Source organism: Rhinolophus hipposideros, assembly GCF_964194185.1.
Source record: "Rhinolophus hipposideros genome assembly, chromosome: 23".
NCBI lineage: Eukaryota > Metazoa > Chordata > Mammalia > Chiroptera > Rhinolophidae > Rhinolophus > Rhinolophus hipposideros.
Genome location: NC_138069.1, coordinates 28,372,020 through 28,396,981, shown reverse-complemented (window position 1 = coordinate 28,396,981; position 24,962 = coordinate 28,372,020). Strand labels below are relative to the sequence as shown.

Here is a 24,962-nt window from a genome sequence, read left to right as displayed (position 1 = left end):
GGTGCTTTTTATTATGTGTGAGGGAGGGCACAAAGTCCTCCCACGATACCATTGTTTGCATGTTCACCTCTTTCCTTGAGAAGGAGAAAAATGGGGTAGAATTGGGGAGTGGACGAGTGCGGGTGTGATAGGTGGAACATGTCAACACTGTCCATCATAAGCACTAAAACTTTTTTTTTTTTTTAAAAAGCAAAACCAAAAGTAACTAGGTAGGAATCACTAGACTTGAGCCTCTCGAGGCCCTTCCAACATGAAAGCAAATGACTGACTATAATGGGACCCTCCATCCATAGGGCTTCCGCAAAGATCTCACTTCCTGCCATGGACGAGCCATTTTGGCCAGGGTGTTTCGGGTGCCAAAAACCTGCCCATGGACATTCTTGCTTTGTGCCGTTGCTCAAAGTCTCTCCACTCCCTAGTGGGCTGTTCTCTCCCCTTCTCAAATCCCACCCTTGGCCATCGTCAAGACCTAATTCAAGATAGGCCTCCTCCATGAAGGTGTGACCAGCCAAACACTACAACCTTCATTTCTCTGGATTCCTACAGCACTCACTGTCTAAAGTCCATAATTTTCTACTGCATTATAAACTGCTTTATATTTTATTAATTCTTTGGATCACCAAGAATAACAAGAGATAGTCATTTTTTGTGTGGGGGGGGCGGGATTGCAGTCTGACCCATAGCAACCAGCATAGAGCTGGGCACCTACCTAGCTTAATACTTCATGAATGATTTGTTGAATGCATGAGCCCCTGGCCAAAATTCATGTCTTCTGGTTAAAAATAATCATACAAAATTTAAAATATCACAGTCCTCTAAGACACCATATCTAAGTAAGTCTTATTACTATGAGAATCTGAAGAGATCGCTTTAGAAAATTCTTCTGTCATAAGTTTCCACCTCAAACCACAAAAAGCAGAGCCTCATTTCTCTTTCCCATCACATATTTGGAGGCTGATGACTGACTCCTAGTTTTGAATTCTTGGCTCATGAGTGATACCTTGCTAAAATCGGTCTTAAGGCATCACATTTTAAAAGCACAAATCGAAAATCGTTCTCAGGTATCCCTTCACTTAATACTGAGTTATTGAGTGTCTTCTATGAGGGTCAGTCCTGCAGATCCTCTTTGATCTCGGCTGGACCTTCAGTGAAGTTAAGACAATCCTTTCATTCATCCCCAGTTGATTTCTCATTCCACCCACAGAGGCAGCTGCTCCAAACCTCCGGAAGTCTCTTGAACTTTCCCAACCAGCACACTACCTTTCCTTTCTGCAAAGGACCTCATCTCCTGCCTTATTTAGAAGGCAGGGACCATACCACATGGACATACTAAACACAGCTCCGTTCCTCAAAGAGATTAAAGTCTGAGAACCACTGCTCTTACATGACCTAATGATGACGCAAACACAAAATCAAAAGGCCTATTGATGAGGTCATCATTGGGTCTTTCTCAGGCTACTTTCCAGGAGGCCATGTTTACTTTCCTCTCTCCTTGCACTGCTTCTGAGTTGCTGTAAGTCTATAAAAATGACATTCAGCCAGAATGATCCCTGCAAGAAATTCTGCCTGAATCCCAAGCTCAAAATAATTCATTTTAAGAATTTGCACCCCATGTGGTTTCTACTCTGTTGCCAGGGTCCAAGCAGTGTGGCCTGAATGGTTGTCCTTTGAAGCACATCACACACAGCCTTTGGCTTAACAGCCATGGCTAGGAAACCAATATCCAAAGTCTTTGCATCTTGGGAGGCGTCCACACCACTGACCGAAATCTGACGTGTCTTTTTACAGACAAGGCCATCCAGGGACCTTGACAGAATCTGCAAATCACAAGGTGCCTTTCAGTTTCCCATGGGTGTGATGGTACAGAGAGGCCACAGATTTGTCTTCTCAAATTGACACACAATATATAATTAATAAATTGTTCCTTTAGGAATGGAGGGCAGCCAACCAAAAGAACCACACATTCAGGAACCTCCTCTTCTTCTCTCTTTCTGTGGCCTTTTCTTCGCAGAGTGGAATCTGCAGACATTATCTCATCCACGGGCTCCTGTGGTGACAGGTAAGTAACAAACTGGGCAGGCTCTTCCCATTGCCCAATTTTTAAAGGCAGAGAGGTCGTGGCTGATTTAAAGGAACACAGCAAGTCAAGGATACATCCTGTGTCCTAAGTCCACTGCACTGTTCTGTCTGCCTGGGAAACGACACAGGCCCTTTATGTTCTTGGTTGGTTGCAAAAGGCTGAACGCATGCAGAGAAAGAGGTCCTTCCTGACCTCTGTGTGTTGAAATGTGAGAACTACCTCTGCGCTTCTGCTCAGAGTATTCCTTCCGCCTTGTCTCTGCCTACTCACGTTATACCCACCCTCAGCGTGCTACTCAAGACCTCTTCCTACCTGAAGCCCTTACAGACACCGTCTTATCACTCTTTTCTTTGGCTACCTTTTGCAGGTAAACCTGAGGCTGGGTTTCCTGGTCCAACAGAGACCAACTCCCCTGGGAAAAGCAAAACCCAGGAAGGTTCTGGAGGTGGAGGGGTTGGTAAGAGCTGTGGGTTAACTACACACATGAGCCACATTGTTAATGATTATGTCATTAACACATTTAACAATATATAAGTGTAATAGTAGATGCTCTACTGAGCACTTTCATACATCCCTCCTTTAATAAGAGCCTCCAGTGAAGTCCCAGCTCCTTCCCCACCGCTGCCGGCCTGCCACCTTCCCACTCAGCAGACAGCAGCATGTTCCACCCTCGTGCCCGGCCTCTATCACTAATGCAGGGCTCATCCTCTGGACCCCAGACATGGCTTTGCTCCTTAGAACAACGAGACCAAAGGCCATTTACAAAGGCTCCACTGAGGTGACTGAGGTCTGGTTTCGTCAACTATAAGAGAATAATCAATACTTGCCAGTAAAGAAACAGACTCACTGTTATGGTGGCCACATGCAGGCTATACAAGGCCATTTTGTGAAACTCATGGTGGAACCCAGGGGCCGACAGGCCAAAAGAAACCCTCTAATGTGGAGATTAGAGCTCTGCACGTTTTCCAGGAGCACTGTTCCCAATGTTAATCAGCTTATTGCTTATTCATCACCTAATCCCACTCTCTGGTCAATGACAGCAGTGGAGGCCCACGGAATGCCCAGAGAGGGCACAATTTATCAGAAGGGACGTGCGATGTTCTTCTGGGACCTTTCCCAGTTTTGAAATTCATGTCTACTTCCTTCTCTGGGCCAGCCTGACTTGAGGAAAACTCTTCAATACTATTGGATTTTATACCCCACTCTTGGCCTCATGCCTAAAACAAGTTTTTCCTTTTCCATTTCCAGCAGGGACTGAACAAGGCAGGCTTGGGTGCTTACAGAACCAGTCAGAACTGGCCAGGAAATATAATAAAGAAGCTTAGTGAGCCCAGAGCTAATGCCCGCAGTCAGAGGCTCATTGTGCGTAAGCAGCCAGAGGCCCTGGCTTTGTAAGTAACAACACACTCTTCTTGTGGCCTGGTAACTATCCTGGCAGATGGCAACCAGTGCCAACAAGTAATTCTCTATAGGAAACTTTCACCTCCCCCATGTGGACATTGGGTGCTCAACAATGCTTTGTAGTGACCGTAACCGATGACTGGTTACACATACCGATATTTTTGCCCTCGGGGCCAAAGCTGCCCTTGCAGCAAACAGAGCTGACAGCTGCGAGATATTGTCATTGCAGGGAGCTGTTCCACAAAATTGCTACCCAGCTCCCCATTCCGACTTCCAGTTCACTGCTTGAAATTCCACCATTAGAGGTATCAAATATTTGACCTAAAGCTTTGTTTCCCATTAAAGTGCCTCTCAGCTTCTGTTTCCTTTCTGGTCAAAGGACATCAAAGCACCTGCTCTGCATGGAATGGGAAATTCTCTTGTATTTAGCTCCTGAAGATAAATATGGTCACTGGCTCCTTTCTCGAAAACAAGGAGAATGGGAAGCACAGGGCACTGTGTGGAAGTGGAGATAGGAGGCCTCAGGGAAGGTAACAGAAAAGGCTAATGCTGGAGAAAACAAGCTGCCCAGGGATATGGACCTAGATTTTTGCCCTCAAACATCTGTGATCTTCAGCGTTGCCAAAAATCTTCCAATAAGGCCTGTGCCCAAGAGGAAGGTAAGACCCCGTGACCCCCTACCATAAGGGGACACAGGCAGGAGGTTTCTAGAAAGGGGAGTGTGGGAACCAGCATTCTCCCGATTTGCCCCTCATGCCCGCAGGACTGCCCCAATCTCCCTGCCCATTCCAGGCCAGCACAAGCACCCAGGAACTGGCAGGTAAAGGTCCTTGTCCCCTTCCTGGCCTGGCTGGAAGGGGAGTTGATGGCCATCAGCCCTTGGAGAGTGTTTCTGCTGTGCCAGGGAAACTAGGCAAGCAGAGGTCAAAGTCAGAATCCCTGGGCTGGGGAGGGCACCTGGGCAGGCTGTGTCCTTCTCTGCGAGGTTCTCTGTATAGAGAACCGTACTCTTAATCAGACCATGCTTCCCGCCCCCACTACACAGAAAGCACCCCCTTCTGTTGCTTTTCAGATAGGCGGTGTGCACTCATGGGGGCGGGGGGGCTGTCCCGAAAAGCTGAAGCCACCACAGACAGGGAAGCATCGTCCTGATGCTTCAGATCTCAAGCAAAGCCAGCCTTTTCCCCAGCAGTCAGCCCACTCATCCCTCTCCCCCTCGTTCTTCCCCGCCCCCAGCCATCCCCGAGGAGAGCGCTGCGAGCTCAGGCCAGAAGGCTCCAAAGCGGGTCAGACGAGCCTTCTCTCTCATTAAGGCCTCCACCCCCAAGCATCGCCGCTTCGCCCCTCGCCCCACCCATCTCAGGTTCACCGCAGGGCGCTGGGTGCCCAAGGTGGCTGCCAGGCGGGCCCAGGCGGCTCTTGCTAGCCCTGGGGGAGATGATGGTGGCCGCGGCGGCAGAGGCGGAGGCTGGCGCTCTGCAGTACCTGGGCGCCGGGATGTCGCCCCCGCCAGGCTCGCGGCCGCTGCAGGTGTCTCGGGTACCCTGGATAAGCGCCGCTCCCGCTCCGGCCCGCGGCGCCCGCCCAGGCCGCGCACCTGCTGCTGCGGCCGTGGCGCCGGTGCCCCTCCTTGAGTCGGCGCGTCCCTGCAGGGGGTCCGCGCCCCGGGGCCCGGGGTAGGCGGGAGGGGAAAGGGGACCGCGCGGGGCCTGGAGCCCAGCGACCCGGGCTTCCGGGGGCCCTCAGGCCGCGCTCGCGGTGGCGCTGCGCCGAGCGCCCCCCGAAGGCTAGAAGGAGGGGTGCCGGCACCTCGCGCAGCCTCGGGGCTGCATCACCGACTCCAGCGGCATCCCAGTCCCCGCGCGGCCCCAAGGCCCGCGAGCGCCGCTTACCTGGGTCTGCGGCAGGTCCGCTGGAGCCGCCCGAGGATACCGCGGGGCCCCGCGGCGGGGCACAGGATGCTCTGCCCGGCTCCGCTCCACCGGCCGCCGCGCGCCGCCCCGCCTCCGGCCCCGCCCCTCCGCCCGCTGCAGCTCCTCCTCCGCCCGGGGTGCCCGGCCTCTTCCCCGTCGCGGCTGTCACACAAAGAGCAGGAAATGGCTGCGGCGAGGGGCTCCGGGTGCGCCCCCCGGCGCGGCCGGCGCGGCCCAGACCTGCCCCTCGGGCTCCCGCCCCAGTCCTGCCAGCCGCCCGGCTCTGGGGATGGAGAAAGGAGTGAGGACCGGTTCCTAGGCCCGCACGCCTGGGAACCACACCTGCAGCAGGGGAGGACCGCAGCTTTGGGCTCCATTCGGATCTCATTGATAGCACCGAAGTGCCAAGTGCGCTTTCATCTAGCTGACGTTTATCCAGCACCTATTTTATTCCAAGTGCCGTGCCAGGAGCTGGGTATGCACTGGTGGACAAAAGACAGGGTCCCTGCCCTTTTGGAGCTTTTCACCTACCAGGAGACACAGGGCATGCATGAATTAACCTAGCAAATGTCCACTTACAGCCCAGAGAAGTCTTGTGAAGGAAAGGAACCAGGTAAAGTGATAGAAAGAAAACCTAGGGGTTGGGGAGAGGGACCGTCTTTCTAACAATTGAGTCTGCTCTGCTCAGCTCAAGAATAACCGCTGGCACTCCTTTTCAGTCCCTTAAAGCCGAATCCCCGAAGCTGCCATCTCTTAAGCAGGGACATATTTCAACTTCATTCAGGGAGAAGTGCCTAATGGACAAAAAGGAAAATATATGGTGACAGGAAGTAATTCCTGGCAAAGCCCAGGGAGGAGCTAAGTAAGAGAACAGGCACTTTCTTCAAGGCGGAATCTGCCATTTAGGACTCTCCAAAGAAATGGTTCTCATCGACCTGCATGCAGCCTCATGGATCTTCAGACCAGGCTGAAGTAAGACCACCAAATCCTCACCTTGAAGCAACTCCCTTCACTCTGTTCCTGAGACGCCACCATAGCTGTCAGGAGCCATACCTACCTTACAGGGTAAATAATTTGAAAGCATTTGAGGCAGTTTAGGTGTATACAGATTGAAAGGATCAAGTCCTGTTAAAAGAGAACTATTTGGAAATGTTTGCGGAGGGCCCACAAATTTATCCTTAACACTCAGCTCTTCCTATCAGGGGCTATTTATAGAAGAGCTGTATTACTCAAGTGTCTCCACAGAGCTGTGGCAGTCTTTGCCCTCACTGATCTCACACCATTTCCCAAGTACTCAGAAATCATGATCCTCTGTGGTTTGTTGTTAAGATTACTCATTCTTACTCATTCTAATTTAAATCTAATTTAAATTGCTGTTTTAGAAAGGATAGCATATATATGTGTATATATATATATATATATATGCATATATACATATATATATTTCTGTCCCTGATGATATGTGAGAAAGCTGTGGGGGTGTTTGTGGAGGATGGCATTTAAAAAGGAACTGAGGTTTCTATCTTTTTAATTTTTTTTTTTTCATTTTCCACTGTGATGCTTGGGATTTTGAGTGTCAGTGATTACAAAGATGTAACAATGAAAGAATGGATTTTCATTCTAAATGGAATATTGTTTGGAATGTTGTAGATTTCTGGAAAATATATTCCTCCCTGAGGTTCCTTCCCTGTCTTTTCACCTTTTAGGAACAATTGCTTAGAAACAAAAGACACGATTACCTATGTATTTGGTTGGATCTGAGGCAAAAATAATTCTCTAACCCCTGAATTGTATTTGCTTGTAAGGGGAAGCAATGTGATCTTTTTGTAACCACTGTGTTGGAAATCCAGAGGCTTGCCTTTTGGTCCTAGTTTTGCAATTAAATGTTCTTAGGCAAGTCACTTCACCTCCCTGTTTCCCCTTCTATACAGTGAAGTAGGGTGGATACACTCCAACGTACTTTTGAATATGGAAAATCGCTTGAGTTAAAACAAAGGACATGCCCTTGCCATGCTTAAAGCACTTCACTAGCTCCCCAGGCTCTAGGATGGAGCCCCAACTTCTGACCATGGCCTATGAGGGCCTTCACGACCTGGTGTCTCCTTCCCCTATGGACAAGATTGCTATGCCTCAGCTAAAAGGAATCTGTTAGTTCCCCAAACTTGCTGTGTTCTCTGTTGCATGTGGCCTTTGCATAAGCTTGACTTTGTGGCTTGGAATGATCTGACCTCCTTTCCCTCCCCCTTCCACACTTTCCCCAGTTTGCTGCTGAACGTCTCTCCATCCTTCTGGTATCCGCTTAGATATCACTTCCTCCAAGATCCCTCCATGTCTGGGATAGCTTAGGGGTAGCCGTCTAAAGGTCCCTGGGCTTCCTCTATGTACCACTTGTTATGCTATTGTGTCATTGGTGACATCTTTGCCTGCATCCCACCATGAAAGCATGGTTACAAGTAGCCTGTTATTTTATAGATGAGATATTGAGGACGGTTTTGCTGTTGAAACACAGCTGCTCCATCCTGGGCCATTTAGAAATGCATTCCTCCCCTCACTTGGCTCATTTCCCACAACTTCTAGAGAACTGGTCTCCCTGGAAGGTCAGATCTTGGACACACAACTCGATAGCAAAGAACATTTCATCTTTATTTAAACAAATACTTTTTACAATAATTTTGGTTAAGGCCTGAGAAGGAGGGTCCGAGCATATTCCGAATGGACTTGGAATGTGAAAACATAGCTGAGATGATGGGGTCGATGCTGCTGAATTCTCAGGCTAGCACAGGCGGCCCTATAATCAACCCCACAGAGTGGTTGAGAGCTGGGAATTTGGGAACAGACAGGTTGGTGTCTGTATCACATATCTTGCTCCCCCAAACCATTCCACTCTTCTCCCCCTGGACACTGACCTCTCTACCCTCTCGGGTTTCCTTGTCTTCTGGCTTCCACTTGGGTTTGGTTAACAAGAAGCCCCAACAGTTGATGGGGTGAAAGGAGGAAAGGGCGTCAGGATGTTATTTCTCTGGCTTCCTTCTTTCGATGTTGCCTTGGGTGTCCTCTGTCTCTCACTAAAGGTCCTCTTCTGTCAACGCAGCCTTCTCCAGGTGATTCTCTGCTTCCACATTCCAACGATTGCTCCCTCTTCTGCCGCTTCAGGCCTAGGGGTGGTAACTGCTCCTTGGCTGTTATTTTCCTCTGGACCCCCTCCTATGCTTCTCTTAAACCTGACCCATGCGGTTTGAAACAGTCCTTTTGTAAATAAGCCCTGCTTGAATTATCTTAATGTGAGTGTGACATGTTTGCTTCCTAACTGATAAGACATCTTATTCATCTTCTGCACCTAACACAGTGCCAAGCAAAAGCCGGTGAATGCCAACTATTTATGAAATAAATAAAAGGATCTCTCTAACTCCTTCTAACAGTATCTGTATGGTTCTGTTATTTCCGAAGCCAACTACACGTCATAACTTGGGAAGAAGCACAAAGTCATTGAAGACACACACACACACACACACACACACACACACACACACACACTGCCCATGTTGCTGCATGTACTGTATGCTTTGCCTCTTCCTCAGAGTGCTGGAAGATTCCAGAGAGAGTAGGGTCTGCAGGATAAATGCTCTGAGAAACGGATCTGTTGGTCCAACCCCCTTTGGAAGTTTCCTATCTGGACCGTTTGGGAGTGAAGCCCAGAGGTGAGTTCCACAAAGGACTGCCTAGAAGCCACAGGCCTCCTCACCATGCCTAATGGTCCTCTGGTGAATAAACTGGCTCCTGCAGTGGTCCTGGGCATTTGGTGGACTGAAAGGTACAGCGAGAGCTCAACACACCCAAACTCTGAACACCCAGCTTTTATTTCACAGGGATTTTAAAAGGAAGAGGAAGAGCTATTCATTTCTGTGCAACGGTGACTGAAGAATTCCAAATTACAATTTCCACATGTCACCCACACAGCAGATGACAGTGAGTATGAACAATAATCTGGTACTAGGAGCAAGACAAAAACCATCTCCAAGTTGGTTTCTCTTCCACCAGCTTTGCCTCTCTCAAATGCACTCACCAGGCCTCTGCCAGAACATATATTTTAAACGCAAATTTGACTTTCTCTCCTTGCTCAAGACAAAAAAGACTCTTTTTGTCTTTTAAAACATAGTCCTTGCCTAGACTGACAGCCTCAGTTTCAATTTGCCTACCCCTTCTATCATACTTACCTTTGCCAAGACCACACACACACACACACACACCCTTTATGCTCCAGCAATGGTAAACTGATTATAGCTTCCCAACACATTCTATTTGCTCTATCCCTCTATCGGGAAAGTATCTTATTTCTGCCCACTTGCTTGTCTTAAAAAAGCAAAACAAAAACCAGAAAAAGACCATAATTCATCTTCAAAACTGAGTCAGACATTATATTTTCTGACAGTGCTTCCCAAACATTAATGTGCATATGATCACCGATGGATCTTATTAAAATGTAGATTCTCATTCAGTGAGTCTCAAGGTGACGCTGGAGAGTCTGCATTTCCCACAAGTTGGCCATGCTGCTGTTGCTGATCCAGGGACCACACTTTGAGTAGCAAGATTCCAGGAAGTTTCCCCTGACATCATACTTGTTTATAAGTCTGCCTAAGAAAATTGCGCCTTTCTTATCTTTGTTTCTGTAGCCCCCACAATAGTATATGTGTATCATAAGAACATAGGAACATTTGCTATTTACTTATTGAGTAAATATCGAGTGACATATCGTCATGACGTACCTGTAGAACATGAAACCATGTAACTATTTTTATTTAAGGAAAATTTTTGTTTGTTTGACATTTGGATAAATATGGAATCCATGCCATATACACCATAGTTATTAAAACATACAGCTTTATTTGCTGGACCCAACCTTTAACTTTGTGTGCTTTACAAAGGGTAAGAGATATCTGTTAACATTTTTATTGTGAACACTAGCACTGACTGTACACTAATAAATATTCAGTCTATGCATATATAAATACATAGTCTCAAAAGGTATAAAAGGCAAAATCTATAAAATGTATCTACAACCAAAACCTTTTATAAGGGAATTCCCTGTGAACACACATGGCACCATTTTCAAAATATGAGAGAAAAAACAAACAAACAAACAGGCAGGAAGCCCATTTCACAGGATAGGACATGGGGAGGTAAACTATTGACATACATTCAGTTAAGGCCCCAATGAATCTGAGCTTGAACATGATAATACCATGCAAGGGGGAGTTTTCTACACCAGATCACAGAAATCAGTCAATTCCAAAGTTTTCCTTCTAGGCTGTATGTTCCAGAAACCATCTCTAAATAAGGGTTCCAGAGAGAATGCACAAAATGCCAGAAAGTACATAAGGATTATTTTTGGATAAGTTGAATAGAAGATCATCTTCTGAATGATGGAGTTCTATCTTAAGGCTCCCAGATTCATAATAATCATAGTTAAAAGTTATGCGTCCGAATGTCCAGCCAGCCAAAATATCACTTGATTTAGAAAGACTGCAACAGCATCCAATAATCTCTCCAAGAGTTTTATCTGAATCTGAACACTGCAGGAAAATGAACTCTCTCTTACATCAGGGAAAACTCTTCCCCACCAAGTGTCCAAGAAGACTGCAGCCGGCTCAAAGTTGGAATGACAATTAAAGGAAGCATTTATATGTCTACAGGAGAATTTTTCCATGCTGCTTTGAAGCTCACCTATAAATGGCTTCATGTGACATGGGTCTGGTGGGTTGGGTGAACCAAAGGGTTAATTAACTGAGTAAGTCCAAGCTCATTAACTCTGACAAAGGGAAGGCTAAAGATGAGTAAGATCCTATTCCAAGTTGGAGAGCTACAGCGCCAACCACAGTGCTGTAAGTGGGAGCAGCTTCACTTGCTGGTGGCACCAAGTTGGTGTCTTTGTTGGCTTTCTCTGCCTTTCCTCTCTGCTGTATTTGTCTCCTCTGCAGTCCTTTTCATTCTCGGTACAAGGCAATGTTGAATAGGAATAAAGACATTGTGCATTGGAGTCAGATTCTAGTGGGCTAGAATCCAGTTCTACACTGCCTAGCTCTGTCACTTTTGGCATGTGTCCTGGCTCTTTAAAGGCTCAGTTTTACTATCTGTAAAATGGGAATAATAAGACTATCTCATGGAGTTGGTGTGAATGCAAGGTGAACTGAGATTCTGCAGATAAGGCTTACAGCTCAGCAAATATTCACTTGGCGTATTTAAGTGCTCAATCAACAGTAGGCATCCTTGTGCATTTAGAAGCACCCCACTCAGAGCCTGACTCAGTTTCCATCCAGATTGTTTGAGCAAGAACACACCCCTTGTTCCTCACCCCAAATTTTAGGAGACTTGAAGTCTCAACCTTGAAGTTGCAAATCTCTAGACCAGGGGTGTCCAAACTGCGGCCCACGGGCCTACTGTGGTCCGCAGTCCATTTTTAATTGGCCCGCAGCAAATTCCAAAAATATATTTAGTTTACTTAAATAAACCGGGTGAGGCAATACTACTTCACCTCAGTGAGTGGCCCAGCTATTTGTGTATTTTACCGCAGATGGCCCTTGGTGAAAAACCCTGAAAAAAGTTAGGCTACTCCTGCCTAGGGCTTCAAGAGGCTTCCATTGCTGTGCAAGGCCGCCCTGCCAGCACAATGCTGCCCTCTGTTGATGAGGGAGGAAGAGGGCAGAGAGGGGGTACTGCTTCCCGGAGGTGGGGTGGGGGCTGGGAAGCAACCATTTCCTCCTCCGATGCCTCCCGAAGCTCCTATACAGAAGGGAGGTGTAGACACCCCCGGCGTGGTGCTAAGGGTAAGCACCGGGGTGGTAACCACCTAAGACCTTTCTCTGTACCAGTTGGTTCCCTACCATCAGATGCCCTCTTTCTGCCCACACACCAGATACCTGACGCTCAAGTCATGGGAGTGACATTGTTCACCTGAGTCCGGCATGCTCCCTTCAAGGAGAGAGGTGGCAGTGTCCTCCGAGTAAAACCTCATAAAGCTGCTTCTCAGAACATCCGGCCGCTGATGTGAGCAGCTGCTCCATCATCCTCCACAGCAGGAAGCTGTGGCTGACAGCATCACAGCGGCAGAGCTTACTCTTTAGGATCTTAATGAACTCACAGTTGTCCTTGAAAAAGAGTCCCGCTCCTTGTTCCTCTTGCCCATATCCTGGGATTCTGTGTTGTTGGCTCCAATAAAAATTCCCCTGACCATAAACTTTATATCCATGTTCAAAATAAAAGCAAAAATAATAACCCGGGGTCCTACCCCGTCTCTCCCTTTCTCTAAGAAGTACAAGAAATGTGGCCTGAAAGCTGTCAGGTTGGGGTTTGTGCGCCACACGTGGTAAGAGGCTGCAGACAGCAGGGTGAGGGGAGGGGAGTGGTCTGCAGGAAGCGGCTCTGGCCCTGCTTCCAGGTCATTGGCTGAGCCGCCCGCACGTGACCCAGTGTCAGCCTATCAGGTGCTGCGTCCGCGCAGCTCAGGGACTGGTGCTGCAGGCCCGCTGCCTCTGGGAAGTCCTGGGCTGGTGGCAACTTTTAATGCTCTCTGGATGGAGGGCTTTCTTCCCCAATTCAGGATCTGCAGCCGAGTCTGCTAAAGTCACGGTTCTGCAATTTCAACCAGTTGACTCAAAAGTCTGGAGAAAGAAGGCCGGTCTTCTGGTTTCTAGAGAGGGAAGAGAAGAGCTCTGTGAGTTCCTTGTACCTGTGTGTCATGGCTAATTCCAAAGCAAACCAGAATTGAGTAGCAGTTCCCTCTGCTGATTTTAAAATATGCTTCCATACGTGTTGTATTTGAAGCCATTATGTCTTAGGTGTTAACAGCAGGTATTCTGGACTCATGTGGCCTGCTTTTAAATCTCAACTTTTCCCCTCATTAGCTGTGTGACCTTGAGCAGGTGACTTAACCTCGTTGAGCCTCAGTTTTGTCATCTGTAAAATAGGGATAATAATAGTATCTATCTCGTAAGATTGTTGTGAGAATTAAACAAAATCATGTATAAAAATGCATCATAAATAACTGCTAAATAATGCCACAAAAGAAAACATTTAGGTATAAATCTCACAAAATATGTACAGGATCTATATTAGGAAAAATATAAAATTCTAAAGAAAGAAATCAAAGAAGATCTGAACAAATGGAGAAATATTCCATGTTCATGGATAGTAAGACTTTATATTGTTTAGATGTCATTTCTTCTCAATTTGATCTATAGATTCAACACAGTCACAATCAGAATCCCAGTAAGTTATTTTGTAGATATTGACAAACAGACTATAAAGTTTATATGAAAACGTGAAAGATCCAGCACACCCAGCACAATATTGAAAGAGAAACATAAAGTTGGAGGACTAACACCACCTGACTTCTAGACTTATTATAAAGCTACAATAATCAAGACAATGTGGTATTGGTGAAAGAATAGATAAATAGATCAATGGGACAGAGTTGGGAGCCCCCAAATAGACCATAGGCCCACACAAATATAGTCAACTGACCTCTGACAAGGAGCAAAAGCAATTCAATGGAGAAAGGGTAGTGTTTTCAACAGGTGGTGCTGGAAAAACTGGGCATCCACATGCAATACAATGATTCTAGACAGAGACCTTACACCCTCAAGACAGTGAATCCTAGTAAACTATGGACTTTAGTTAATAATAATGTATTAGTAGTGGTTAATTGTAACAAATGTAGTACACTAACGCAAAATGTTATTAGTAGGGGAGGAGGGTATATGGGAAATCTGTACTATTTGCTCAATTTTTCTGTAAATCTAAAACTTCTAAACAATAAAGTCTATTAATTTAAAAAATCAATAGAAGACAGTTAAAAAAGAAAGAAGTGCTAAATAAATGTCAGCTATCAAAATTATTATAGTATTTAATCCTTATAAAGCAGACTGGATTTGTTTTGTGTCTTTGTTTATACCTTCATTGTTTGTTTCTTTGTTTCTGATTATAAATGATCTATGAACTTACAAATCAAGTATCATTTATTTCTCTTACCAGTGAGAAAGAGGAGGTTTAGAGAAGTGCCCACGATTAATGACTAAGAAATGGCAAAGCTGAGACAAAGCCAAAGTATTCGATACCTTTTCAATTCTACCTTGTTACCCTTCAGTGATCTGAATGTGTAGCAACTCCCTATTCAGCAACGTTCAACTGTGGTTGAAACTGAAAATTTCCTAACTCACCAAAAGCCCTCTAAGACACATGCTGATATGGAGCAAGGCATAGCTTGTCCCCAAGCATAGGGACAACTGAGACATCTGGGAGGGTGCACAGTAATTGGCTTCCCATTCCGAATTGCTGAATGAATAAAATGAACTCTAATTAAGTCATTTTAATATTTTGCACAGCACAAGTGAACTTCTGATCCCCAATGCATAGAACCAACTTTATGTACATTCAATGGTTTTGTGATATTACCCAATTTTTTTTCCTCAGAAGTATTGAGGTATTGCCATAGGCTTCACTCCCTCTTTCTCTCTGACAATAACAGAGAGATGCACAATGACATGTGACATTGTGCAGCAAATCGAATGATATTTAAGGTCACTGCCAGCTCTTTTAGGCATGGGGAACTTCTCTAGTTAATAGATACTCGAAGTCACATTCCTGCTAATCTATTTTATTCATCCCTTCTGCCTTATCCTCTAAAAGGATTCCTTTCTCTAGGGAAGGGGGCCGACCCTGAAGTTGTAGCTTGTAAGTTGTTGCAGGGGGAAACCACTTCCTTCACCGACCTCTTTCCAGCAATGATTCATGATCTGGTAGATATGCGAGGAGGCCAGCCGAGGCTTGTATAACCGAAATCCGGTAGTGATGTCTTCCACCACTTCGGAGTTGCTTCGGTTTTCATATGGGATTTTGCCTTCGCTGAAGACTTCCCACATCAGCACTCCTAGGAGAAATGGTGAGTACAGCACAGCTAATGCTAAAGTTCACAAACAGCAAACAAATAAACCTATGTCTAGAAATCACAGACTCCTGGACATTAAGATTCAAGTCCCTACCTCCAGGCCGTACAATATCAAATCACAAATTGTGAGTTTTAAAATATAAATTCCATTTGATTTTTTAAAACACTGAGCAGACCAAGCAAACCACATCTTGAGGTTGTCCATTTTTGACCCCTGATTTAATCCCGTTTCTTCTGCTGCACAAAGTACAAATGTCACACCCAGCATTATTGTGTACTAATCATTCATAGGATGTCAGAATGAGATGAGAGCTTGCAGATCATCTAACTCAGTTATTTTTCAAGCATATTCCAGAAAACCTCTGGGCAGAATTTTTCAAAGTATGATCTCCAAAATGTCTGAATAAGTATCACCTCAGAGGTTTGTTCAAAGGATAGATCCTGGGTCCCACACCCAGAACACTAGATCAAAATTTCTAAGGGATCCTCAGAGTTTAAGAAATTTGGAATCTAACTAAATAAGACTGTTTATCTCCCCAAGATGCCAGGCTTTCTAGTGAGATTTCCTTGGAAAATGGGGATCTGCTGCTCAAAGCTGGTTTGAAAACAATTGCTTCCATGCAAACCTTGTAACGCATTGATGAGTAAGGTCCAAAGAGATTACTTGACATGCTTAAAAGAGCAAAGCTAATCAGGGGAAAAAACCTTAAAATGAATGGCAAAGTCCAATGGCCTTGAGGCAGGCATTGAGCTCTAAGACCATCCAGATTTCTGTTTCTCAGGCTTGCCACCTCAGTGTTCTCTACCTTTCTACTCTGCTTCCATCAGTCATTCTCATCTTCAGACACCTGGATGACACATCCGAGGCAGGAATGCCCTTTTGCTAATCCCTCTAATTATGACACGCAGCAGAAAAGTTCCAGGTTGACCATCTGTGGCAGAATAAATCCTATTCAGAGTCAGTAGGTAAAGGTGCCACAGTGGCCACGGCAGCGAACATCTCTTTATGGGTCCCCCAGCTTGGTGCCATGTGACTAGCTGCATCACCCACAGAGAGTGGCCACATATCAGCCCTACCCTTCCTAGTTATACACACGGGGGAAAGGAGAATCTTCTGAGATTGCTCTACTGCAGTTTTGTTTCTTCCCATTTTATCCTGTAACTTAAATTTGGCCAACAAAATCATAGCGAGGCCTGTTGAATAGGGGAACTACTTTAAGGACTACTTCAGAAGGACTCAAAATTAACAAACCACTTGTTTGTTGGGAACGGAGATTCTAAAACGCTGGAGAAGACTTAAAAACTAGTTCTTCTAAGAGATTTAATTAGTCAGCTTCTCCCTGATTTCTACGACTAGTCAATCCATTTGACAAACCTTCCCGTCATACAGAATGGCAAAATCAAACTCCAACCTGTTCCTGTCCAAAGTATGATCCTTCTTGGAATCCAAGTCAAAGACGTGGTCTGGCATATTCTCGTGCACCCTTGAGTGTGCAGACTATGGCTTAGGATGTCAAGTGACAAGACCGGCAAGAATATTTAGTACTTCATGCTGCACCAACATCATTTATTCTGCCTTTCATTCAGGCCCATTTGCACTTATTAGAAATTCTAATTTCTCATCAGGGCCTGCCAACTTCATTGCCTGCTGTTCTCCCACTCAGACAGTGTCTCCATTTTGTACTCGCTGGTTCCTCTGCCAGGACCTTCAAATGGGCACCGTTCACTCTCATCATTCAGGCCTCTGCTTAAGAGTCACCTCCTCAGAGAGGTCTTCCCAGGTCATGTATTGAAAATAGAAGCTCCGTCCATCCCAGTCGCTCTCTAACCCATAACCGTTTTGTTTTATTCATATCACTTATTTACTACCACCTGATTTTATCTTACAGACATATCTATTAGCTTGTTGACATAATTGTGATCAGTCTCCCCTAAAATTTAGCTCCAAGAGAGTAGGAGTCTTTCCTATCCTACCCACCACTGGATTGTGAGCACCTGCATTAGCCCCTGGCATATAGTAGATGCTCAATAAATTATTGTTGAATGAATGAGTAAATACTTATTGAGGGTTAAGTGTGGGAATAGAGTTCTGGACAAGATATGGTCCCTGCCCTCAAGGAACTCATATTCTAATCTCCTGACTTCTCCAGGTTTTGATCTCACAGCAGCTGTCACCGGAATCCTAAATTCCCCCTCTCATTTTTATCCCCCTGCCCATTTCAAAGATCTCCAAGAACAAATACAATAATGAGGGCCCCTTCACACTTTTCACAGCTGTTATTACATACGGACCACCCATGGGACTTTCTCACCATCAGGAGTTCAGGGCAGAGTTGGCCCTGCAGCTCGCCCTAGTCCCAGGTCATGTGGGTGTGGGGTCAGGATGACACTCACCAAAGGACCACACATCTGACTTGCTGCTATAGCGACTGAAAGAGAAGACTTCCGGAGATGCCCACTTCACTGGGAATTTGGTGCCTGTAGAACTGGTGTATTGATCATCGAGGACAAACCTGTGGAGAGAGTGGAGAGAGGATGTCCAAATGTTCTGGGGGCCTGTGTCCCCTTCCTGAGACCGCACCAGCACCACATCGCCGAATTACCTTGTCATTCCAAAGTCCGACACCTTGATGACTTGGTTTTCTCCCACTAAACAATTTCGGGCAGCCTGGAGAGGAGACAGTCCAACAAAAGGCAGAGAGAGAAACTGTTGGCGGACAAGCAGTAATTAAGGAGCCACCTACTCATATAATCATGGCCTTTGCTTTTCTGTGTGTCCTTGTATAAGGGAATTGAGGAGCTATGTAAACATTAATTACACTTCACAAGTGCGTGGTGGAAGTTAGCTAGGAAGTTGAATGTGCAAGATCCTTTCTCAGGCTTGGTCTTTTATCTTCATTCCTGGGATCCTAATGAGAAGAGAAATCTATGGTGTTGTCTAACCAATGATATGGTCTAACACAACCTGATGAGATAAAAAATGCTAACATTAGGAATGATAGGAAAACACTGTTGCTCATTTGACTAAAATAAGGATGTTTTTGAGGTTGCTAATCCTCTTACAACTTCTCAAAAGGGAGAGTGCTTGGCCCCTCATCAGTACCACAGAATGTTGCTTTGAAAGAGTCCTTGGTGACAAAAGACCAGAGAGTCTCAAATTTTAACGTGCCTATAATCCCATGGGGGGACATGTGAAAATGCATATTCCTGAGCCCCAACTTCCAGGGATTCTGAGGATGGTTTAAAAATCGCCCCAGTATGATTCCGGTAGATGCTAGAACAATACTTTGAGACAAACTGCTTGTCGACTTCCCTCATTTTACGAGGAGGAAACAGAGGCATAGAGAGGTGAAAAAGAAGAGGCTGTTAGTTTCATTTTGGAAGAATGTAAACTGAATCTCAGAGGATGAAAGTCAGAGGTCGGGGTGTGATTAGAGCCCAGGTCTGAGCCCTCATGAAATACTTTCCCACTGGGGCGTCCCTAAGTGGGTGGAGGAAAGAAGTGGGAGGGAAAGGGAGATGGTCTATGACTTGCTATTAACAAACGCGTCCCAGTCTCAGTAGCTCTATATTTCGGTGGCCACACTCCTCCATCTTGGACCTGTAGGGGGTTGCCTTGCTCTCTCTTACCAGGTCTCTGTGGATGACACATGCCTCTTCCAGGTAGGCCATGCCCTCGCACACGTCCAGGCACATGCCCAGCAGGGTCTCTGCCGCAAAGAGTCCACGCTGGTTGCGCAGGTAGTCTGACAGGCAGCCGTGCTCCATGAATTCAAACACCAGGCAGATGGGGGCCTGCTCCAGGCACACCCCATAGAGCTGGACCAGTTTGGGGTGAGAGAGTTTCCTGGAAGAAAAAGGGGTGAGATGGTCCAAACTCAGGCTCCCAAAAATGCATCACCTCCCCCGCCAAAAAAAATCTATCATTTGAACTGAGACCTAAAGAAGGATGGCAGCTGGTATATGTGAGGAGAAATGGAGGCCAGTGTGGCTGGCATGTCTGGGACTATAGGAGAGATGGGTAGGAGGTGAGATTGGAGAGTGGGAGGGGCCCGACTGTGACAAGCCTCGTAGACCGTGGCGAGGAGTATGACTTTATTCTCCATGCCCCATAGGAAGCCATCGTTGGATCTGAGGAGGGAGGTGGCGTGATACAACATCAGAGTGGCACAGAACATCCTTTCCCCAAGGCATCGTGTCATACCCTGGTTTTGGCCACTCACATCATGACTTCGGCCTCCTCTATGAAGTCCTCTTCCGACATGGCTCCTTCCTGAATGGTTTTGATGGCCACCTTGTCCTTGTTGAGCCAGTAGCCAAGGTGTACCAAGCCGAACTGCCCACTGCCAACCTCCTGCACAAAAGTGAGCTCCGAGGGATGAATCACCCATTTCCCTGGAGGGGGGAGAGAGGGTTGTCCAGGGTTGGCATGCAGTAGCTATGAGATATAGGGTTACCAGGAGATTGTATAGCCCAACGTAGAATGTTAGGCTTTTGGTAATATTACCCCAAGAGGGCAAAGGGTATAAGCCCTAGATTTAGAACTATCATAGATGGATAAAATTATTACCTTTTTTCCCAAATGATAACATAGGATATGCATTTAAACGATGAAAAACGTATGTAGGGAAGGTTACATGGAAAGAGGAGGATGGCATGGATCAAGATATTAAAGAAGTAAACAAAAGGTTTCTTGTAAGGTCCCAACCATTTTCTATAGCTGACTGAAACATTTTTATTTTTATTGTCATTTTTCATACAGAGCACATTTCATTTGAGCTGATCAGTCACTCATTCATTTACCCATCAAGTGGACCTACTATGTACACAGCACTCTGCTAGGCCTTAGTAGGGATGGGAGTAAAGAGGTGGATTCCTAGAGGACCAGTGCAAAGGTACCAGCCAGCAGAGGTCTGGCACATAGTAGGCTCTTTATAAATGTTCAATAAACACATAAAAGGGCTCTGAATCTCTGTTTTCACACTGACAGAATGAGTGGGTTCATGAGATAACCTCTGAGACCCCATCCAGCATGGGTACATTAGGGTTCTAGAGTTATGAGTATCACCTTATTTTTCTAAGGAGCCTAAAGAGGCATTTTTCTTTCCTGACCCTTGGCCTAGTGCCACAAACAGCTCGATTTCTACCTGTTTGAGGCTGAGATGCAACCTAAAACAGTATTGAGTATATACCATGTGCCAGGAATGGTGCTGGTTAAGGATGGGCGTCCACGGCAAGTAAAGCATTCCCCTCTGACCACCTGTATTAAAATCACCTAGGACACGTATTTAAAAGCAGACTCCAGGACCTCACTCTTAAGGATTGTTTTGGTGTGTTAGGGAGGTTCTAGGAGTTAACATTATTAAGAAGTATCCCAGGTGACTTTGATACACAAGAACCAGCAGCCTAGGAGACATTGGTTCATTGGTGCACACCCTCTCCAGACACACAGTGTACCAGACTAATGTTACTTTAACTCTGCAGAAGAGTTAGGTTCATTGAAAGCTCATTCAGATCTGCTCTAGACTTTTAGGGACCTGAGTTCTAGTGCAAACGCATGACGTTGTGGAATGGACAGCTCACCGTATCTCAGCCCTGCTGTCACCGGGGCTTTCTGCCTCCAGGAACAAACCGGGTAGCGAAGTCGCGTGACCAGGCCTGAGTTGATTACAAAGCAAAAAGGCTGTGGTTAGAGCTTTATTGGAGCAATTGTCTAAGTTAAGTCACCAGGAAAAAATATAACTTAGTGCAAAATCTGCTTTTATTCCGGAAAACAAATCCCAAAGCCCAATCCCTGAAATTACACCTTCTCTTAAAAAAGACATAAACACAGGTGGGCAGGTGGTGAAATGCCACACTTCCCACAGTGAATTTGCTAATGGAAAACATGTAACATAATTAAATATTGGGCATCCTTTTCTACGTGCATATTTCGTTACGATTGAAGGTCAGCTTATCTGACATGAAGAAACCAGGCTGGGTGTTTGGTGTTCCTGTGTGAGGGTCCCCCTCTTGTCCTTTAGAACTCACCTCCTCCATTGTGCTGGTGGTAATTGATGAGGAGAGGGATGGAATCAAACACATACTTTTCAGCCACATAGTATCGCTTGGGATTGTCATTTGTTTCTTTGATGTGATAGTGCTTTATACAGGGGTTGTTCTCACTTAAACAAATGAAACATAAATGCAGTGATTATTAGGAAACAATGTTTAGACACAGAAATGTTGACTGGCATCAGATTCCTATCAGCTTTGTTTTTTTTTACCCTCTGACAAGGATGGCAGATATATTTCAACCTGTGTCAGTCTTGACCGGATAGCCCTGGGTGCTGTATTAAAAATTCTGAGGCTGCATCTGGACCCAGTTAGTCAGCACCATGATGTTTCTTCCACAGCCACAAAATGGAGAATAGTCTCATGCGTGCTACATGTTTGCCTTCCCTGCTCTATGGATGTAACTAATTGTCAGCATATGTTGAGGCCCCTTCCTCCTGATTTGACTTTGTCCAGCAAATAGTTAACATGGCAGCCCTGATTGCTATCCTGAGAAAGGACTGCTTGCAAGGTTGGCCCTTGGGGTGGCTTCAGACAACCTGGATTTGGGGAGGGTTCTCAGCATTCTCTAGCTGATAAGAGTGGCTCCCAGTGCTTAACTTGTTTGTATAAACCATGTGGTTTATGCTCAATGCCTGCTTTTCTTCTGGAGTCTGGAATTTTGCTATGTGCTGGGCAGAGGGTACCTACATGGCCATCCCCTGATGATAAAAAAAAACACCTGGGACATTGAGTCTCTCAAGAGCCTCCCTGGGGACAACTCTTCGTTCCTGCTGTCACAGCTTATTTGTTGGAGGAAATAAGCATGTCCTGTGTGCACCACAGGGCCAGGATTCTTGGAAGCGTGTGCTTGATTTCCTCTGGGTTTTGCTCCATACGCCTTTTCTCTTTGCTGATTTTGCTTTGTATCCTTTCGTTGTAATACATCTTAGCCTTGAGCACAATTATATGCCTAGTCCTGTGTCTTCCTAGTGAATCGCCGAACCTGGGAGTGGTCTTGGGGACCCCCAACACAGCTCTATTCCTCACCCCTTTTCCATCCGACCTTACAGAGTTACCGGTCACTCTGATCACTGTCACCTGTGCAGGGCAGAGGCACGGCCCCTCTGTGACATGCACTGGGTCCTTCCCCATCCCTGACAGCACCCTTCCTCAGGCCACCTCTCTAAACCCTGCTCTTGCTCCGCGTCTTGCTCATGTCCACTGTCCTCCAACAAATATTCCCTGAGGACACCTCAATAATTCTTTTTCTCTCTTTTCTTAATTCTTTCTGGACTTTGGTCATGGCCAAACTGCTTAGTTCTGACTAAGTCTCTAATTAGAAGAGAATTCAAGACCTGACTAGGCTCTTAGACATAATTTTACAGCGAAGGAAACTGAGGTCAGGGGAGGAGCAGACAACCAGCGAGCGTCTTGCAGGCAGCGGGCTGGAGTAGGAAGGGGCTTGACCACGCGGGCTCCACTGCTTCAGGGGGATGCCAGAAGCTCTCTGAGCTTCAGTTTCTTCTGTGTGAAAGGAATATAGTAACACCTGCCTGCAGGGCTTATAGGCTTGGAAATGATCTGTCAACTTCTGGCACATAGTAAGGACTCAATAAATGGTAGGTAGCTTTATTAGCTAGATTTCATGTCTTCTCATTTCCAATCAGAAGTGTTATTATGATATTATCTTATGTAATTAATGATAAACTCATCAAATACAGGGTCAGATATTTGATTTCTTTAGAGTTCTGCACTGAGGGATGCTAACAGGGAAGAGAACCTGGCACCCAGTTCCAGCTTTGTCTGTCACTTTCCAGCTAAGTGACTATAGTTATGGCCTTCATCTCTCTGGCCTTGGTTTTCTCAGAGAGATCAGGGGACACATATCACTCCCGGCGACTTCTCTACCTCTGGCCCTGTCTGATGTGTTTGTGTGTGCTGCCTTCCTCGCCCACCTGGATTAACATCATACCTTACTATGGCCTTGGTGAAAACAGATACGGTGTACGTTCCTGGAGTCCTGGAATCTCGTACCATGAAGGCTCCTTCTTTGCCCTGGAATGGTGAACAAGAATGGAAGGTTAGTGATCCCAGGAAACCAGGCTGATGTACCCAGCCCCACTTTCGTGTCTGTGAGTGGAGGAAATACTGCAGGCCAGCTTGGCTTAGAGCAGGCTGACAGCAATACAGGCAACTGTTTCATATGTGCATTCTGAGCTCGTGCCCTGCCTGGGTCAGAGACTATTCTAGTGATGACACAAGCAGTGAATGAAGACAGACACAAGCTCGGCCCTCTTGGAGCTCACCCATACCAGACTCACTCCAGATATTGTGCAACCCTCACTACAGCACTGCAATCTACATATTACTGTTTTCAATTTCCTGATGAGGAGACTGAGTGTCAAGAGTACTTGAGTGACTTTCTTGTGACCCACAACGAGTCAGTAGCAGACCTGGGATTGGAACCTTGGCAGACCTGGGATTGCAAATCTGAATGGCATGTGAGCAAAGCCCATGCTCTTTCTACTACTCCATGATGCCTCCGTTCAACAAATCTTAGAGGCCACTTCTCCATTCCCCAACAAGGGCAAAAAGCATTCTGTCCTGGAAGCTTCATTCATTTCTTAATGAGAAGACATTTTTTTAGGCCCTTTCCAAAGTGCTGATTTTGCTGTAGGGCAAAAGGAGAAAGAACACGAAGCTTCTGGTTGCATGAGGGAAGTGGAGAGAAGGGAAAACCCCCAAAATGTACACTTTCCTCCCCCTGACTATTTGGCTAGCACTGATGAAAATAGTACAAGTAAGTGGATATACCAGTGTATTCATTCCTGGTGGGAAGTTTAACATCTTAACTCTGTTTTGAGTACTTCATGTCTAGTGCTCGCTCTGTTCCCTGTAAATCTGTGCTGGTAATATTTGCAAAATCCATTCTTATGATTTATTTAACTTAGACATAGTGAGGGCCTTCCTTGAAGGTCAGAGAGAGACAGGAGCCCTGTGTGGTGGGCATACACTTGTAGTCTGTAGAGAAAGGTATATGCAATTTAGAACAACACAAGCCCCTCGATCCCCCAAATCTAAAGGTGGGTGTCTGCACATGAAAATCCTGCACACAGATGGCCATGCTAATTGTTTGACTCTAGAATCTCAGAGTTGGAAAGGACCGTATAAATATTAGCCCAAGGTTGTCCCAACCTCAGCACGATTGACATCTTCAGCCCCATAATTCTTTGTCGTAGGGGCTGAGCTGTGGTTTATAGGATGTTTAGCAGCATCGTTGGCCTCAAACAACTGGGTGACAGATTATGTCAAATATTCCCTGGGAGACAAAATCATCCCTGGCTGAGAGCCACTGATCTGGCCTAACTCCTTAAAACCCAGACTTTGTGGATTATCACAATTACTGGAACCATCTAAAGCACACAAACAAGACATAACAAAACAGCAACAGCAAACAGCTGACTATGCTTCACTCCATATCTATGTACTCAGGGTCTCCAGGACTGGGACCCTGGGACCTGAACTTTTTGAAAGCTTGCTATGTGATTCTTCTAGACACCTAGGTTTGGTCTCCACCAACTCAACAGAACAC

At 45.9% G+C, this 24,962-nt stretch overlaps 2 protein-coding genes across 10 annotated transcripts in view; both read right to left on the bottom strand.

The window, feature by feature from the left end:
• CYFIP2 (cytoplasmic FMR1 interacting protein 2) overlaps positions 1-5,498 on the bottom strand; it is a 114,016-nt gene extending 108,518 nt beyond the window's left edge. For 2 of the 7 annotated variants that reach the window (XM_081035493.1, XM_081035495.1), the window contains exon 1: positions 5,374-5,498. The gene's annotated coding sequence lies outside the window, so the exon portion shown is untranslated. Of the gene's footprint in view, positions 1-4,966; positions 5,216-5,373 lie in introns of those variants that run through there. The other 5 variants (XM_081035499.1, XM_081035496.1, XM_081035497.1 and 2 more) reach the window with 5 other exon arrangements.
• A 4,762-nt stretch (positions 5,499-10,260) lies between these two features.
• ITK (IL2 inducible T cell kinase) overlaps positions 10,261-24,962 on the bottom strand; it is a gene marked incomplete at its 5' end in the record, with an annotated part of 55,545 nt that continues 40,843 nt past the window's right edge. For all 3 annotated transcript variants that reach the window (XM_081035259.1, XM_081035260.1, XM_081035261.1), the window contains 9 exons: positions 10,261-13,078; positions 15,159-15,316; positions 17,729-17,847; positions 17,938-18,002; positions 18,965-19,181; positions 19,558-19,729; positions 20,918-20,992; positions 21,365-21,498; positions 23,343-23,425. In XM_081035259.1, the coding sequence (XP_080891385.1) occupies positions 13,013-13,078; positions 15,159-15,316; positions 17,729-17,847; positions 17,938-18,002; positions 18,965-19,181; positions 19,558-19,729; positions 20,918-20,992; positions 21,365-21,498; positions 23,343-23,425 (1,089 nt within the window). In that variant the 3' untranslated portion in view covers positions 10,261-13,012. The remainder of the gene's footprint in view (positions 13,079-15,158; positions 15,317-17,728; positions 17,848-17,937; positions 18,003-18,964; positions 19,182-19,557; positions 19,730-20,917; positions 20,993-21,364; positions 21,499-23,342; positions 23,426-24,962) is intronic.